The sequence below is a fragment of the Aptenodytes forsteri genome, unplaced genomic scaffold, assembly GCF_000699145.1.
Source record: "Aptenodytes forsteri isolate BGI_AS27 unplaced genomic scaffold, ASM69914v1 Scaffold563, whole genome shotgun sequence".
Taxonomy (NCBI): domain Eukaryota; kingdom Metazoa; phylum Chordata; class Aves; order Sphenisciformes; family Spheniscidae; genus Aptenodytes; species Aptenodytes forsteri.
Window position 1 is genome coordinate 544,614 of NW_008795318.1, and position 17,579 is coordinate 562,192.

Below are 17,579 nucleotides of genomic sequence, written 5' to 3' on the forward strand. Positions count from 1 at the left end.
CTGTGACAGCCACGTGCTTTGGTCACGTCCAGGCTCGGCTCTGCCTCTTGGCAGAGGGTGCCCGGGGCCGGGAATCCTGTGCTGGAGGCATTGCCTGGGGCCATCCAGCTCTCCGCAGGGCTCACCGCAGCCAGAAATTCTGTGTCAGCATAAAAGACGCTGCAGGCCAGACACTGCCCCTCGTGCACGTCATGGTAGAAGTACTGAGCCACAGACAGGAGCGGGTTTGGCTTTGGGGGTTTTTTGGTCTCTAAAGAGGGAGAGGCGGTGACGAAGGGAATTTTTCCAGCCTGTGTGAGTTATCACAGATTTGGGTTATCACAGATTCCCGTTGTGCAGTTTGTTGTGTGATTCCTTAGAAAGCAGAGTCCTGTGGGCACAGGCAGGGTAGTGGGGGGACGGGGTGGTGACTGGGTCTGCTGTTGTCTTCCTAGTGACACTAGGGATATTTATATATTTCCTGGGTTTTTTTAACCAGGAAAAGCTGAGCTGTGAACAGCCCTGGTGTTGCTGTGAAATCAGGGAAGTCACCGAACTGCTCTTGGCTGTCTCTGCACAGAGCAGGAGCATCCCTGCAGGTCCCTGCTGCTGCCCTGCTCTGATGGGGCTGCGAGCGGAGGCAGCGGGGCTCACGCTTCATCGGTCCACACTTCCTCCTGCGGCTCTGTCCTGGGGCTCTGCTGGTCCTCACTCGAGATGGGGTGGCTACAGCAAGGGGCAGGCAGGGGTATCAGGCAGGATATGGCCCCTGAGCCTTTCTGGCAGCCTGCTCCGCTTAGGGGACATGTAGACCCCAGTGAGCTCTTGCTTCGTGACCCTGTGTCCCCAACGCTTGGCTGAGCCCAACGCAGCAAGGCTGCTTAATTGGAGCTTTTAATGTGCGGTGGAGCTGGTGCGTGAAAGGTTTGTTGTGAGGAGCCGTCAAGGCTGGAGGATGCTTAGGACCCAGGGGAAGCGCTGGAGAGCCTGGCTGGCTGGGCTTGGAGGAACTCCTGCCTCCCCGGCCAGGACTTCTCAGGTGTCCTGGTACGGCAGCGCTGTGCGAGGCGAGCTGGGCCCTCCTGGCAGCTTCCCCTTCCCCACGTCCATGCCCATCCTCTGAGCCCCCCTGGGCACCCATGCACTCGCCCAGGGACCACTCCACACCATGAACGACCAGTACCACCGAGCAGCCCGGGATGGCTACCTCGACCTCCTGAAGGAAGCCACCAAGAAGGACCTGAACTCACCGGACGAGGATGGCATGACCCCGACCCTATGGGCCGCCTACCACGGCAACCTGGATGCCTTGCGCCTCATTGTCAGCAGAGGGTGAGTGTTGGCGAATGCACGGTGCTGGCCCTGGGGGACAGAGCAGCTTGGAGCCCATCTTTCCCCCTTCCCTGCTCACAGGTCAGCGTGGGTGCAGGTGCCCCACAAAATGATGGCTTCTGTCCATAACACCACCACCCTCAGTCCTCCCCTCTGTTATTTTTCTCTCCTTGCAGTGCTTTGAGTCTAATCCAATGCTCCTGATAACTGCTTTGTGTTTTCCCAGCTCCTCTGACCCTATAACCAACCTGTGACTCTGCTCCAGCCCCAAACCCTGCTTGCACCACGGGTGCCCCCCTGCACCCCTGCAAGTGCTTTTGCAGTCAGGTCCTGTAAAGACAGGCAGAGCTGAAGTGTAGCACATCGGGTCACTGCCACGAAAAAGAGCCCTTTTAAATAAGGGAGAGAATAACAGATCCCTCTGTCCCAAGAAATGCTTGCATAGAGGGATGTGTGCAGTGCCAGCTGGCAGTAGGTGACACTTCTCTGTTTTATCCAAAATGAGGTCTGAATATGTGACCCCTGGGCAGCCTGTCGTGCACCTGGAGCCCAAGAAATTAAGGAGCAGGTTCCCCAAGAGCAGATTTCTTTAAGCCCAGTCTCCCCTGTGGGGGCTGCTCAATGCTGATGTGTCCCTCGGTCCCGCACCCTGGGCTGCCAAATCTGAAGGTCTCTGGCTCTGTAAGCATGGATGTGGTGGGGAGAAGGGTGTGGGATTGAGGGGGCTTGTCAGGCTGGAGGGCTCTACATCTTGGTGTTGGGGGAACCATACGAGAAGGTCTGTGCTAAGGCAAGAGCTGCCATACCTAGTTCCTTCCTGAGCAGTACGTGGCTCTCCTGTTCTTACCAACCTCCCGAAGGAGCACGTCCCAGTGCTTCCTTCCCACTCCAGTTGCTTCTCTGAGCACCTCATCTAAAGGCATCCAAGGTGGGGTGGCCTCTGCCTTGTGCTGAGAGATTGGTGGTGCTGCTGATTTTGATTTATTTCTTCCTAATATTGAGGAATAGTGCTGGCGTCGGCAGCCTTGGATGTACATCATGCCTCCTTGGAAGGGCTTTGCTGCTCCACATTGGGTCAGGGCTCGGTGGGGCTGTCAGCTCCTAAGCAGGGATTTTCTGTGTCCACCCTGGGCTACGTTTGCAGCTCTCGTAGCCCATCGGCCAAGTCTCCGCTGTGCCTGTTCCTGGGCCCTCAGCATCTCCTGATACTCTGGTCTGCTTATGCAAAACCTTCAGCCGGCTCCCCTGGCCCTGGCCGGCTGTATTTACAGGCAGAGCTGCCCCACATATTGATGTCCTTCCATTGTAAAACATTTTCTTTTCAGATCCTGGGGTTAGAAATGCTGTGTACAGAGTCACTTTGAAAAGTCCTTGAGTGCCTGGCACAATAGGAGTGTGCTCAGGAAAAGATGATTTCGGAGTCTGGAGGGGAGAAAGCAAGACATCGCTCTGAGTGGTGCCTCCCGAGATGCACCTGGGCTGAGAGCCCCGTGATGCTTCCCTGGGTGGGGGCTGTGTGACTTACTGTGTAATTCCCAGGAGAGACTGTGCCCAGCAGAAACCTGCTCTGAGCTCCTGCCGGGAGGGGAATCACCACCCAAGGCCAGAGAGACAAGGGCAGGAGCTCTGGGGACGAGACCCCGAAGTTAGAAATGGTTCCAAAGACCCTTTGATGGCCAAAAAGTCAGTCTGAAAGGGCCATGCTGTGGGGCGTTCATCCATGGCATGGGCCTTTCAGACTGACTTTATCTCTCTATATCATTATATCTCCTTATATTGCCCACCTCCATCGCAGGACACGCCGCAGCACCGCTGCCCGCCCTGCTGATCCATGCATCCAAGCCAGCAGTTTCTGCCTCTCCACAAAGCTCAAGGGCTGCTTTTCCATGGAGGGGCCCCACGGATTAAAAGGTCCTCAATCATGTCCAAGTGCAGCTTGGCTGCTGTTTAACAGCCTAATATACATTTGTTCCTGACAGGGAAAATAGCCTGGCAAAAGCCCAGTGCCCTTTATGTGATGGATGGTGGAGCAAAGTGTGTGTCTGTGGGGCTGCAGGATGCGTTTACATCTGAGCATTCATCTCCGTGTGTCAGATCCTCGCCCAGGACCACGCAGAGACCAGCGAAGCCTCCTCGCCCTGCCGCTCAGCTCGGTGCGGAGGCAGACGCGCCTCTGCTCCCTGGAGCCGGCTTTGGGTCTGCGAGAGGCAGGAAAGCCCCAGCCTGGGGACAGGGGTGACAGGGAGGGGAAACCATTCGGGACCCAGGAGAGTCCGGGGGCAGACCCTGTAATTTTCTGCTAGTGCTTAGGATGACGTGCAACGGTATTTAAGTCTTGCTCAGAGATGAAACAATTCTGTGTTGGATATGTTACTATTACATCTGCACTGTAACAATTGGGAGGCAAGAGGGAGGACCCCTGAGTGTCCCAAAATGTCAGGGCATTTCTCTCTGGCCTCTGCTGTCAAAATATTCCTCCTTTGCCATGGAGAGCCCTGCACTGCGAGGCAGGAGAGTGTGGGACCGCAGCATGGAGCAGTGCCTGGGGGAGTGGAGGCTTCGGGGCTGGGCTGGCTCCCGGCAGGGATGGGGTGGGAGGCAGCGTCAGGGTCTGGTGGGAGAGGCTGGTTAGCCTCCGACTGGGTTGCAGGGGGATGCCAAGGCACAGGGGGTGATGGGGGAGTCTTGGGGCAGCAAGAAACACTGAATCCTCCTTGCCAGTGCTGGGTGGTGGTACTGGTGCCCAGACAAGCCAGGAGATTGAGCGCTGGGGCCAGGCTGTTACGAAACGTCCTAGCGAGGCTGGCCAGAGGCACCCTGAGAAAGCAGGGCTGTGCCGAGCAGCACAGCGAGGGAGGGGGGCTGCTAGGGGCAACAGTCACGGCTCTGATCGTCGTGCCCTGCTGCAGGCCAGGCTGATGGTCACTTAGGATTATCTAGCCTCCGTCGTCAGTGAAGGAGCCTCATTCATACGCCTGTGTGTTCAGCAGATTGTGGTGTAGGGCTGAAATGGGGAGGGGGAAAGAAAGTACACTAAATGCCTTGGGGGATCCTTGAGGAAAGCTCATCGTCTCAACTCGCACAGAAGGGGTAACGAAGCAGGCTTATTGCTCTGTCCATAACAGCCAGTGATGTGGCTGTGCTTCTGTGCCACCTTTGCATGGGGATGGAGAGAGGGTTTGGGATGGAGGGATCAGCAGTGGCTCATCCTTCTTGTTTGCAACACAAAAAGCCTTTTTCTTCCTCCTGGCTGAGCTCCAGCGAGGGAAGCAAACTCAATTAACGTGATGGCTGGGAAAAGGCAGGCTAACTGGCATTTAGTATTGCAGCTTTTCAGAAGCAGTAATTCTTCATCGTGGTTCGTTACGAACTGCTGTGGCAGTGGCAGGCGTCAGTCCAGCTCCAGTTAACCATGGGTCTGGGGGTTTCGGCTGGGAACGGCCAGGACTTTCTTGCCTTGGAGTGGACCACAGGAGAGGTGAGGATGTGTCTTTCTGCTAGACGGGTCCACAGTCAGCTTTGTCACCCAGCGTTTCTTTGCAGAGGTGTGCCTCAGTTTCCCTTCTTACAAAAATGGGGGTCATGGATGCTTTGGATGTTAATGGCAGAGGGGTGCGAGTGGCTCAGCAGTGGGTTGGAGGGGACAAGATGGCTCCTGACATCAGCCAGGCCGCTCGAGGCAGTCACGTCACCCCGGCTGGGGCAGGGTTGCAGCAGAGGTTGCAGCAAGGCACGTGAAGGTGATGTGCATCCTCTGCACGCCACAGGGCTGACGGCCACGTGGGTGCCAGGAGCAGCGTGGCCGTGTTGGTGGGGACCTTCCCCTGGGCGATGACCTGCTGGGAAGGTGAAGGAGCAGGGTGGAGCGCTGGCGCAGCTTCGTCGCTTCCGGCACCTGAGTTGGCTGCTTGGAGTCAGTGAGATCTGGGCACGGCGAAGTGCTGAGCTGGTAGACGTGCCCCTAGGCACTACCACAGTACAGCCAGCATTAATAATCACCAGTGACAATAACTGCTAGCCTAGCTTTTTGCTGGTACAAGAGGCAGAGGGCCCTGAGATGAACCTCACCTACAGCATCTGTGCTGGATTTTGGGGGATCTGAACTTGGAGAAAAGCTGAATCCTTGACCTGCCACCACCTGGGCAAAGCTCGGGATATGGGACCCAAGGCTCTGCTGTGGGTCCAAAAACTCATCTTTTCTGCTCATTTCTAGGTTTTGCTTGGATCATTGCCCTGACTGGCTATGCTGAAGCTGGTGGGTTTTTTCCCTCAAGCCACAAATGATTTTTTTCCTCTTCCTATATCCAAAAATGTTTTATGGGAGCCAGAGATACTCTGCACCCAGCCGGCTCCTGGTCCGAGGGCCCGGTCCTTCACGCACACCCATGAGCCAGGGGGTGAGCCAGCCCATTGCTATCAGAGGCACTTCACACGTGCGGCCAGGGAAGGACGTATGTAAGTGCCGCTGGATTCCCTGGCTAATTGGGATCCTATGGGAGAAGTGGAGGGGAAAAACCAGCAGGAAGGGGGTGAGTGTGCATGTCACGGTGCAAACACAATGACTCAGGAGATGCACACATCCACCTAAGGGGCTCAATTAACAGCGTTTTTAATAATGATTATTACAGGAGTTGACTCAGCACTCGAAAACGCTTTGAAGTTGAGAAGTGCTGCACTTCACACCTGTTATTAAAATACGTTCCCACTTAGTGGACCCTGCAGTCAGCATCTCCTCGCATGCAGCGCCCTGGAGGTGAAGTTTTGCTCGGACAGACACCTGCCAGAGGGAGGGCCTCATGTTTATTATCTGTGGTGGATCAAACACCTCTACTTCGCAAGTTGCCATTCTTCTTCCCTTCTGGTACAGTTTTAGTGGCTGTGGCAGACATTTACAGGGCAAAGGGACCTAGAGATCTAACTTTGCTCTAATACTCTTGTTTCTAGACAGTGGAAATGTCCAGGGAAAGCTGGTTTTGATGCTCTTTCCCCTCGCTTATTCTCTGAGGTGGTAAAAAGCATGAGGAAAGTAGACCTTCAAATATGAAGCCCCAAGACCTCCCTGGCTTTGCTCTTTGCCACCCAAACCAGACAGACATGAGAATGGGCTCTGAGATGTACTTTATGGATCGAGCATCCATACACTCGGCTTGGGGAGCAAGATTGTTTCTGGTGAGTCCACCGCTAAGTCATTGCCCAAATCATGAGTCCACGTACATGTTGGGACCCTCATAGTACCCTGGCTCCTCTGCCCGCGCATGTCGGGCACACATGTGCCCATTCAGAGCACACGTAAACAAACAACCAACCCTTCACACGCTGGAGTCCCACCGCCAGCGCCGGCAGTTCCAGTTTCACTGGCTCTTTAATCTAGCTCCATCAATAATTTACTCCTCTCTTGCAATTCATCAAATATTTATCCTCCCCATGAATTTCCCAGCCTGGACATGTCACTATGAGGGTAGAGGCGAGGGCTGGGGAGTTACTGCTCCTGGAAACTCGGCATTGCCAGAGTACCGGCAGCTTCCTCCTCTCCTTCTGCTGGCTTCGTGGCTCCTCAGTCCTGTGATCTCCTGCCCTTCTCCTCCCTAGCACCCATCTTTGAAGCCTTTCTGTGCTTCTGTGAGAGATGTTGAAGGCTCTGGATACAGAAGTCCTGCAGTTTTTGTGGGTCTTTTTGGCCCTTACACAATTTTGAGCCTTTTGACTAACTCTTGCTGAATTTGCCAGCAGGCTCAAGGTTGTAGTTACTAAGTTTCTACAAGTTTTGTGAAAATATGTGTATGGTGGAGAGCAACTGCTGATGCTCCCACAAGGGGAAAGCTGAGTGGACCTCGTAGCGGCTCTTGGGGAATACAGCCAGGAAGCACATGCTCTGGGTCCAAATAATCTCCAGCTTAACCTCTGGATGCTGTATTTATTGCTTCTGCCTTTTGCAGAATCGTTTCCCTTCAGTGTTACATAGCTGAGATGTCGGCAAAGCCTGCGGATTGTGAATTAGACATCACGCCGGCCGGGTGGCTCTGCTCTGGCTCCGCCGTTCCCTGAACAGCAACGTCCAGAGCGGGCAGCAGGGAGCCCGCCTGCGGTATGGGTGGGGGAATGTGCTGGATGAGGCTGCTACAGGGTCTTGTGTATGGGTGCTAGTGATAGAGGTGCGAAGCTAGCAGGGGAAAGAAGTCCCTCAGCTCCTGTGATCTCCGTGTTCTTTCTCTGAAGTAGTTTTCAGACTCTTTCAAGTGAGACAGGCACAGAGCATGTGGGATTTGGGAGAGGGTTCTGGGCTCTGCTGCTCCGAGCTCTTGTCAACACAGGTCCTAAAGCAGCAAGGAGTAAAGTAACGCAGGCTGGAGGCCTGAAGTGTGCATTCGCCTTCCGGACTCCTACTGTCACCAAGGCTTGGAGCTGGGGTCCTCGTGGCGGAGGCACAGTGCTCAGTTCCTCTAGAGCTCATTGAAAGGGTGGTGCGGAAACAGGCAGGAGCTGTGCTGAGCCAGAGCTCTGCCAGAGCCCTGCTGCCCATGGGGAATTGCTCTTGAGGGTGGTAGAGCTGCACAGCCTTAATAAAAGGCTTTGCCTTATCCATGTGCGTGAAGGGAGAGCGCCTTGTTGACAGATACTGCTGCTGGCTGCATATTATTAGCACACGCGCTCGGGCGAAGGCTGGTGCCAGCAGGGGTGTGAACTATCTCTTGTTTCAGCAGATCATAAATACAGAGGAATGTCAGGAGGACGGACTTCCCTTCAGTCCTAGGTTTGTGTCCATCCCGTCACGGGAGGCAGGAGATGTGGGCAAGTGGTTGTGCCCCGTCAGAGGCTTGCTGTGGTAGGGCCGAGCACGGTGTGAGAAGAGATGCTAATGGCATTAGTCGAGTGTCCAGCTCTTGAGGAGTGCAGAAACCTAATCTCCACTTTCTCTGAAACTGGATTCTCAGGATGTGCTAATACCAATGTGCTTCAAGCCATGCAATCGAAACCAAGCGTGGTACAGCAAAAACCCCCACAAAACCCCAGCCCCGAGGCCAATGCCAGCAACTTTGCTCTTATTATCTACTGACTACGTGCCCTCTTGTGCCCCGAATTCCCCCAGGCACCAATGAACAGGAGGGTGGGAAGGTGCAGCAGCTGGTGGGTTTCAGAACCAATGCTGAGGATGGCCGTTTCATGGTGGTGCTACCATCATGGTGGGAACACATGGTGTCCCACACAGGATATGGTGTATGGAGAGGTATTTTGGGATATCACTCCATGGAATCTGAATGAAACCAAGATCTGAAGATCGAATCTGACTAGCATTTAATAGGATGCTTGAGAGTTGAAATTTTGTAACAAGCTGAGCTAGAATCAGCTCCATATCTCAGTTCTGGGCTATTCAGAATCTAGCTTTAGTCCCTCCAAAACTCAGTTTGATGCAGGAATGTTGTCTCCTGAAAGCTAAATTCAAGTCACGGGAATGATCACAGACTTGAGTGTCAGGCATGTGATTCCATGTCAGCGGTACGCCCCTCCAGAAGACCCCCTTAAAATTAAGCTGTTAGGGCTGGAGACATGTAGCTTCATATTTTGAGGAGGCAACAGTTCATGGTGCTGATTGGCCCCTGTACAACTGGGAATATCTCAGTAGAGTCTGCCAGCCATGCTTGCGTGCTAAGTCATTGTTTTTCTTGCTGTCTAGGGGCGATCCAGACAAATGTGACATCTGGGGGAACACCCCTCTCCACCTGGCAGCAGCCAACGGCCACCTGAACTGCCTTTCCTTCCTCATCTCTTTTGGGGCCAACATCTGGTGCCTGGACAATGACTACCACACCCCGCTGGACATGGCAGCCATGAAGGGGCACATGGAGTGTGTGCGATACCTGGACTCTATTGCTGCCAAGCAGAGCAGCCTCAACCCCAAGCTGGTGAGCAAACTGAAGGACAAGGCCTTTCGGGATGCGGAGCGGAGGATTAAGGACTGCGTGAAGCTGCAGAAGAAGCACCACGAACGGATGGAGAAACGGTACAGAAAGGAGATGTCAGATAATTCAGATACCATGAGCTTCTCCAGCTATTCGAGTAGCACCTTAAGCAAGAAGTTCCAACACATGTCTATGGTGACTTCCCTGCCATACTCACAAGCCACCATTCATGGCACAGCCAAGGGAAAGACGAAAATACAAAAGAAGCTAGAGAAGAAGAAGCAGGTGGATGGGACGTTCAAGATCTACGAGGATGGGAGGAAAAGCGTGCGGTCTCTGTCTGGTCTGCAGCTGGGGAATGATGTCATGTTTGTGAAGCAGGGCACATACGCCAGCCCCAAGGAATGGACTCGGCGTAATATCAGAGACATGTTCCTCATGGATGAAGACACTGTCTCCCGTGCCATAAGTGACCCGGGCTTGCACATGGACTCGGCCCACTCAGAGGTCAGCACTGACTCTGGCCACGACTCCTTGTTCAACCGCCCCGGGCTGGGCACCATGGTGTTCCGGCGCAACTACGTCAGCAGTGGGCTTTTTGGGATCGGCCGGGAGGACGCTGGCATGCTGGGTGAAGACAACGCAGATGGGGTAGGTGTCAAACTGCGGAGCCGCCTGCAGCGCTCGCCAAGTCTCAACGATAGCATTGGCAGTGCCAACAGCCTGCAGGAGAGGAACGTGGAGGAGCTACCCTGGGACGAGGTGGAGCTGGGCTTAGATGACGATGACGAACCAGACACCAGCCCCCTGGAGACTTTTCTGGCTTCCCTGCACATGTTTGAGTTCATCTCCATCTTGAAGAAGGAAAAGATCGACTTGGAGGCCCTCATGCTATGTTCAGACAATGACCTGAAGAGCATCAATATCCCATTGGGCCCCAGGAAAAAGATTGTGGATGCCATCCAGAGGAGACGGCAAACTCTGGAGAAGCCAGATGTCATTGTGGACACTGAACTGTAAGTAGGAGATGGGGCCTCTGAGCGATCAAACCCTTCAGCAGGTGGAGATGTGGATAATGTAAGGTCTTGTTTTCAACCCACTTGGAAGAGTAGGAGTCCAGGTAACCTCAGTGCTTCTGTGTGTGGGCAAATTCCTGCTCATGTGGAAACGATGAGAGTTCGGAGAGGTGGCAATAGCGTTAGTTCATTACTCAACAGCCCTAATGTGGCTGAGCAGGACGTGAAGCCTTTGTTTTGTTTCATAACCTATATGAACGCAGACTGCACTGTGGTCTGATTCTTCTGAGTCCCTGTAACTGGGATTTTCAACCACACTCAGGCTTGTCTTGACTCTTCACCTTTTGAAGGCATTAGGAAATCAACCGCAATTCCCGGTGGGAGCAGGCTGACGGCCGTGCCCAGTGGCATTGGGAATCCTTCCCCAAATGCTTGAGATCTTACTCAGACCTTTGGAGACTGCATATCTGGGTTGGAGTTGTTGCTGTTTTATGGTGTTTCCAGGGTTTGGTTGGTTTGGTTCGAAGGACCGCGTGCCTGCCATAGAGGTGAAGGGAAGGCACTAGTGTGGGTCTCCCCACTGTCACATCCACTGACACCCCAATCCACTGTATTGTTCGAGCTTCCCAGCCCTCAAATATCTGTGTGCTTCTTGCTGTTTTTACAGGCTTTCGGTACAGCTCAGTCCTGGGTCCTCAGGGTGCTGATACATTTTTCTCTTCCCCTTTCAGATAGCAGCATCATCATCATTTTATTTTATTTTATTTTTTTTTAACGATCGAGAAACAAACCCAGTTCTAAGTTGCCAGAAAACACAAGCCAGAGACTCTCTTCCTGGGGCAGGTGAAAGCTACAGCCATCCCCACCAGTCCCTCTGGACTGCCCTCCGGCTCCCTCGCTCTGCTCCCTGTCTGTGCGATGCTCCCAGGCGGTACCTGCTACGGAGGGACGACTGCTGAGATCGGAAGGCAGCTCCGACCTGCCAACCTTGAAGGGACAATGGTCACCTGCTTTCTGGAGGAACAAGTGTGCTGCCCGGCTGGCTAGGACACTGTGCCGTCACGGGCTGAGGGACCACACGAAGCCATGAACAGAAGGAGATATGTGATGGTATTTTCAAAGGGACCCAAAATAAATAATTACACCTATTCTTTCCTGAGCAAGTGGTTGATTTGGGGTTTGGGCTGGTGGAGCAGGGGGGTGGGGGGTCCTGGCCTCTCTCCTGGTTCTTGGCTGCTTTGGTACAGTGTTTGATGCTGTGTTTTTGGAAGGGAGTTTTGGTTACTGTGGTTTGGGGCTGTTCAGCTTGAGACGTGCCAGCCCTGACTTTTGCCAGCAGGTGCCCAGCGTGCCTCTGAGTCCAGTCTGTGCTGTCTTGAGTGTGACAATCCGAAATGAAGATGGTGTTTTGAACGTGTTGGTAGTTGTCTTCCAGTGCGCTGTCCCAGGGAGGCAGCATTTCTGCCCTATCTCTCCAGGGCACTGAGCTGCATAAGCGGTTTGTGTGCGAAGGGCCTCGATTTTCACCTCCGGGAGCTTCCCAGGACTGAGCACAGCACCAGGCTGCAGCCCAGAGCCTATTCCAAGCATCCCTGATGCATCAGTGCTCGAAACACAGCCCAGCTCCAAACCGTAACATTAGTTGTTTTCCACAGACCCATCGCACTCGCCTTCCGAGCCCTCAGCTCCCAGCGCCACTGCACCATTTTACATACATGGTCTACGGGCAGCTCCTGGGTGGCAGGAGCGTTTCTGGGGTGCAGCAGTGGGCTGGGGACCTGTGCCCTTCCCTGATCTCACAGTGACATATCCTAACGGGAGAGAGTCAACAGCCCCTTGCCATGGGGTGCTGGCAACGTGCCTGTTCAGGCTGTGATGCAAACTACCAGATCAGAGAAATGCCGCACGGTGTTACTGGTACTGCTTATCCAGCCTTTTCTCAAGGATGCAAATGATAAGGAATGACCTGAGCACGGTGATTCCTGGCAGTCTGTACCCCAGGTCTGGCTGGGATCTGGACCACACTTGTCCCTTTGGAGCTGTGGTTTTTCTGTTTGGAGGATGGGGATTTGTTTGGTGTGAAGCTGTGCTGCTCCCTGCCTGTTTGTGCCGTGTGTGTGTGTGTAAATACTTTTTGCAAGCAAGAAATACTCTTTGCAAGGTGGCTCTGTCCTACTGCTCCCCAAGTGGCTGAAGCCCCACCAGGAGTGGTGTGGGGTCTCTAGTCCCAGCCTCGTGCCGCTGCACGCAGAGGTGCTCCGGCATCAGCTAAACACCACCGCTGCACTGAAGGTCCAAGATCTTTCTGCATGGATGCAAATGAAGAAGGAGCTTTTTAAACTGTTTTTTAGAATATTTGAATTTACAAGTTCTGCATAACTCTTGGCTTGATTTCCAGCAAAAGGGCAAGCGATCAGATGTGCTGAGTTGGCGAGTTCTCCGTGAAGGCTGCACGGCGCCAGGGGCCCAGCACTGTTTTCTTTGGTCCCCCTCCAAAGGCTGGGGCTACCGTCCCAGCAGGGAGAGCCGTGGCTGGGCTCGCTAATGTCACAGCTCCCTCTGCTGGGACTGGGCCTGGGAGAGCAGGATGGGACCCACTGCCTGACGGGCCTGCGAGGCAGCAGGGATGCAGCGCAGCACAGGGACCGGGAGTCCCAGTCAAGTCCCAGCTCCCAGCCAAGTCCCGGCTGTAAGCAGGAATCGTAACTCAAGGCTGGTTTTCAGGTGAGGTTACGGCAGCTAAATTCACCCCCTTCCCTGTGCACGTGTGTGATTTTGGCTAAGCCCTCTGCCATTGCTCTGGATAACCGCCAGAGCACTGGCTGCCCACCACGAACCAGCTCCCGGCTCCAATTCCCCCGGGGTTGAATCGTGCCTTTGGATTTGTCCCGCACACGGGAGGGGAGTGATTCACCCTGGTTCGCACTGCTGTCACTCCAGTGTAATGGGGACCAGTTTACTCAGCGGATGACAGGGAGAAGCAGATCTATTGGCTTGGCACCTACCGGAGCCTTTTGCGGGCTGGGCACTGGGATGCGGCGGGTATTTGGGGGCTGCCGGGCGGCTGGGGTTTGCACACTCCCTAACTTTGCCTTTTGCTTAGGAGCAGCCAAGCAGTTGCTGATGTTGGGCTGATGCTGACAGAGATCCCTTCTCCCAACTTGTCTATCCCCCAAAGAGCCGGTGAAAAGGTTTGGTGACGTGACAGTACCCAAGTGCCATGGGACACATCCCTGCGCAGCTAAGACCAAGCCCAGAAATGCCGCTCAGGATTGCCAAGCCCCAAGACCAATGCGGTCACCTCCACGACCGCAGGGAGAGACCAAAACTGAACTATGGCACCAACGCAGCATTGCAGAGCCCAAGAGATGGGCTCAGGCCCACGGCTGCCCCAGGTGGGGTGAGGAGGACGATCTGTGGGCACGGGGGTGGCTGTCAGAGGCGCCGGCAGCCCCAGAGCAAGCACCCGCTCTTTGGGCTCGTGCATGTTGCTTGGCTTTGGGTTTGGTTGTCAGTTTCCAACCAGGTTGTCTCCCACGAAGTGTGGGGACGCAGCCCTTGCAGGACAGGGTGCTCAACCCCCCCCAGCCCAGGAGACGTCCCCCGGTTTCCAACTCCCCCTGGCCAGCTGGGTTGCTGCATCCCGCCAGGCTCGTGATGGAGCTGGGCTCCGCTTGCCCTGGGCATGGGGAGGGGACATGGCTGTCCCCAGGTCCTCAGCATAGACAGGCCCCATCGCTGCTCTGCCCGTCGGCAGCCTGGCCTCCATGGGGGAACCTTGCTGGTGCTAATTGCATCTGCTCCATGGCAGAGAACAACAAGCTCCTTTCAGAGAGGGTGCTTGTGAAAGCAGGGTGGAGGCCAGGGCTGGCACACCCTGGAGAACACCCTTAAATACCCTCCCAAACAGAAACCGAGCCAGGCGGCAGGTTTCCCCGACCCGGTGCTGCCAGCGAGCAAACACTGTCCTTCGTACCTGCCCGTGGCTGGGCCTGCCCGCGGCGCCTGGGCCGTCGGACGCAGCGCAGGTCCTGCGGGCACCATGGCAGTGGATGGCAGTATCTCCCTGGCAGGGAACCTGTGATCCTGGGGACGGTTGTCCCTTAACGCCCCAAGCCATGAACACCAAACCGCCCTGTGCCTGTGTTAAATTGGGCTTCCCAGAAAAACCAGTCCCCTGGGTTTGGCTTGGACGTGTATTTCCCTGTCCCCGATGGTGCAGGAGGTGGCTTGTAGGGAGCTGAGCGAGGCCGAGGGGCTGTCTGGCCATGGCGTGGACACCTCATCCTTGAGCCGGACAGCCCCGGCTCCTTGACTGGAGGAGCATCGCTCACAAAAGCGATGCCGACTCACAGGCCCTGCCCTTATCCCCATGCGGCTGCTGTGAGGGGAACGTGTTGGCACTCGCTGCCACTCCAGTGCTTTTGTCTCCCTGTCCTTAGGAGCTGGCTGGGCCCCCAGACTGTGGTCTGGAGGAGGGAGAAGGCGGGGGAGGTTTTTGGGATGACGGGGGGTCTGCAGTGGGGGTGTTGGAGATGTGGGTTTGCAGGCGCTGAGTGAGCGTTGCAGCATCCCTGCTTGGCTGCTGGGTACAGTGGCTGGCCTGGGGGGGACATGGCTGCTTTCCCCAGGCTACTGGCAGCACTGGGGTGACTGGTTGCTCCCCTTGGATGGCACGTGTGCTCAGCCATGCCACACGGGTCTGGCATGGGAACCAAGAAAGGACATCGCCCGTGGGACACCAGGTAGGTCCTACGGGCAGAGGGGACCACGGGCAGGCATCTCCCTTGGGCAGGAGCACCTAGTCCTCAGCCCTGCCTGATGCTCCTCTCCTACATCCTCACCCGGAGCTGGTGACAGCCAAGGTGCCCACACCAGAGGGTGATGCTGGGGTCCAGGGACCTGCCAGGCCAGCATGGGCCATTGCACGCCACTTGCTTAACTATTTCCTGCCCATCCCGCCGGGGATTCACTTCCTGGCCGAGCGGCTGAGTAACGCGCGGCTGCAGGAAGGTGGACGGCCAGGAGGGAGGCGAGCGGGAAGGGGGCTCCATGCAGAGCACCCACGGCATACCCCGGCTTTGCCGTGCCTTGCATGGTGCCCCCTGACAGCCGAGCACAGGGCTGGATGCGGCGCTGATACAGCCTGGGTTGGATGCAGCACCTCCCAGGGGCTTTGCAACAGCTTTTGGGACCCTCTGTGGCTGTTCCCAAAACCAAAGTGCCCTGAGAAGCAGCAACGTGGACATGGCTCAGCATGTTCTCCCTGAGAGCGAGCTGCCGAGCGGGCCGGGAAAGCAGGAGAAGTGGAGTGTCATTTTCTTTTAATGCTGGCTTTAGGTATTAACACGGCAAATTAGTTTCTACATCTGCTTCACGCAATTCATAAATGTTAGCAAAATATCAGGTGATGCCATAGATTCTGCCACCAAGTGTCTCAGGGCCGGAGTGAGCCCCCCAGTACCCATCGTCCCAGCACCCATCGCCCCGGCTTGCTCTCAGCCAGGGTGGCTGGAGGAGCACAGGGACGCACGCGCAGACGGCACTGAGCATCCCTGGGGGGGAAGCCAGGGCAGAGTAAGGTGTGGGGCATCACAGGTGCCCTGGGCCTTTCTGCCTTTGGTGGTCTGCCCACAGCACCTGGAGCAGACAGGCTTTTCGCTCGAGGTGCAGGGTAGGGAGATGCTCCCTCCTGGGTGTTAAGCTAAAATCCCCAGCTGTGGCTGAATGAGCGTCAAGAGCGGGGCAGCACCTCCCACGGGGCTCAGTGCAGGGCCAGAGTGCAGGTTTGGTCTGTAACTGGGGAGTTGTGGCTGCAACAACATTTTCCAGCCTCAGCAGGGGTATGGAGCTGTTTCTGCAGAAGCATGCAAGGAAATGCTGGAAGACCCCCCCCAGCGCCCCTTGGCACTCAGGCTGGGTGAGCTGGGGGCTAATGGGGGAGCTATGGGGTCACCTGGAGCTGAAAAAGCCAGATGTTTTCTCCCAGGCTCCTTCCCCAACAGCATGGAGAGAGGGAGAGATTTAAGGGCTTGTAGCTGGGGACTTCAGGCTGGGGGGACCTTTGGTTGCGGTGAAGATGTGGCTGTGGTCAGGTATGTGGCGTTGGTCTGGATTCATCTCACTGAGCACTGACAGTGCTGCTGGGGATGTGTGCTTCGAGCGCAGGTACCGCCTGATCTTTGTCCCCAGCTAATGAACATCCCTGGTCCCCCATGACACCCAGGCTCCTGGCTCACTCTGGCACAGCCCTGAAACCAACAGTGAGGATGTGGTCGTGCCCAGCACTGCTGGTGGGGATGCCAAAGCTGCAGGGAACTGTGTTTTAGGAGGACTTGACTCCAACCCCAGTGATGGAGCTGGCTCTGTGCCGTTCCACATGCTGAGGGAAGGGCACTGAGCAGCCCTGCATGGCCCCCAGCGACAGGGCATCTCCTGCATGAACGAGGGATCAGCTCAGCAGGGGGGCACATGGGTCCCAGAGGTGACGGTGGGTGGGAAAACCTATGTAGCTGGGACAATGCCGACACCAGCTCCTCGGAATCACTGCTAGCTGAGACCATGCGGTCAGCTGGGGCAAGCACCGGCGCTGCAGGATTGGTGCCCTGGACGGCCCATACATCCTGACCCAGATGCTTCAGTGGGAGGAAGGCAGGCGGCGAAGGCACCGGGGGGGCTGTGTGACCCCCCCAGCTGGCATGGGGTCAGCTAGTGCCCATCGGCGCACGTGCCGCGGCGCTGCCTCCCCCGCGGCACAGCCTGCCCTGCGGCACTGGGGGCCCCTGCTCACGGCACAGCCCCGCGATGCCAGCCTGGGCCCCGGGGCGGCTCCGAGGGCGGGCAGTGATCCCAACTTTCTTCACAATCTCCCAGTCTGCTTTTTCAGAGGGACAGGGATGACCTTCCCGCTGCTCCTGTTCCCTGATCTTTGTCTGAGCTTTAACCTTTTAGGATGCAGTTTGACAACAACTATATTTTACTACTGCAGGACACGGAGCTGCAACTCGCCAGCGCTCTCCAAAGCCGGCAGAGCCACCCAGCCCAGAAGGTCCTGGTGGGACCAGGAGCAGCCGTCACTGGAGGAGACACCCGGGCGAAGGCTGAACCACCTGACTGCACCAGGCTGGAGCAGCAAGCGCAGGGCTGCAAGGAGGGGATCCAGCCCAGAAACCACCTAAACCTAGGCAGTAAGTCCTATGCAAGCATTTAAGTCCTGGTGGGGATGGATTTCCCTGGGGTCCCCTCCCTGGCTCTGGTGAGGCTGCAGCCTGCTGGTGCCCGGGGGGAGGCTGCAGCAGGGCACCACCGGCAGCAGGCTGAGCACGCCGCCGCTCTTGCCCTAGGACTGGCTCTG

General features: G+C 56.0%; 1 protein-coding gene across 1 annotated transcript; it reads left to right on the forward strand.

Annotated features, from left to right (window-relative positions):
• Positions 1–1,147: 1,147 nt before the first annotated feature.
• On the forward strand, positions 1,148–10,229 carry USH1G (USH1 protein network component sans). The gene is made up of 2 exons (XM_009279654.1): positions 1,148–1,311; positions 8,984–10,229. The coding sequence occupies exons 1-2, from the start codon at positions 1,148–1,150 to the stop codon at positions 10,227–10,229; spliced, it is 1,410 nt and encodes a 469-aa protein (XP_009277929.1).
• The last annotated feature ends 7,350 nt before the right edge of the window (positions 10,230–17,579 follow it).

Excerpts from the sequence above, each read along its gene's own strand:
- USH1G (XM_009279654.1), top strand. The coding sequence starts at position 1,148 with ATGAACGACCAGTACCACCGAGCAGCCCGGGATGGCTACCTCGACCTC. Across the intron at positions 1,312-8,983 it reads CGCCTCATTGTCAGCAGAGG|GGGCGATCCAGACAAATGTG; the intron begins GTGAGTGTTGGC and ends CTTGCTGTCTAG.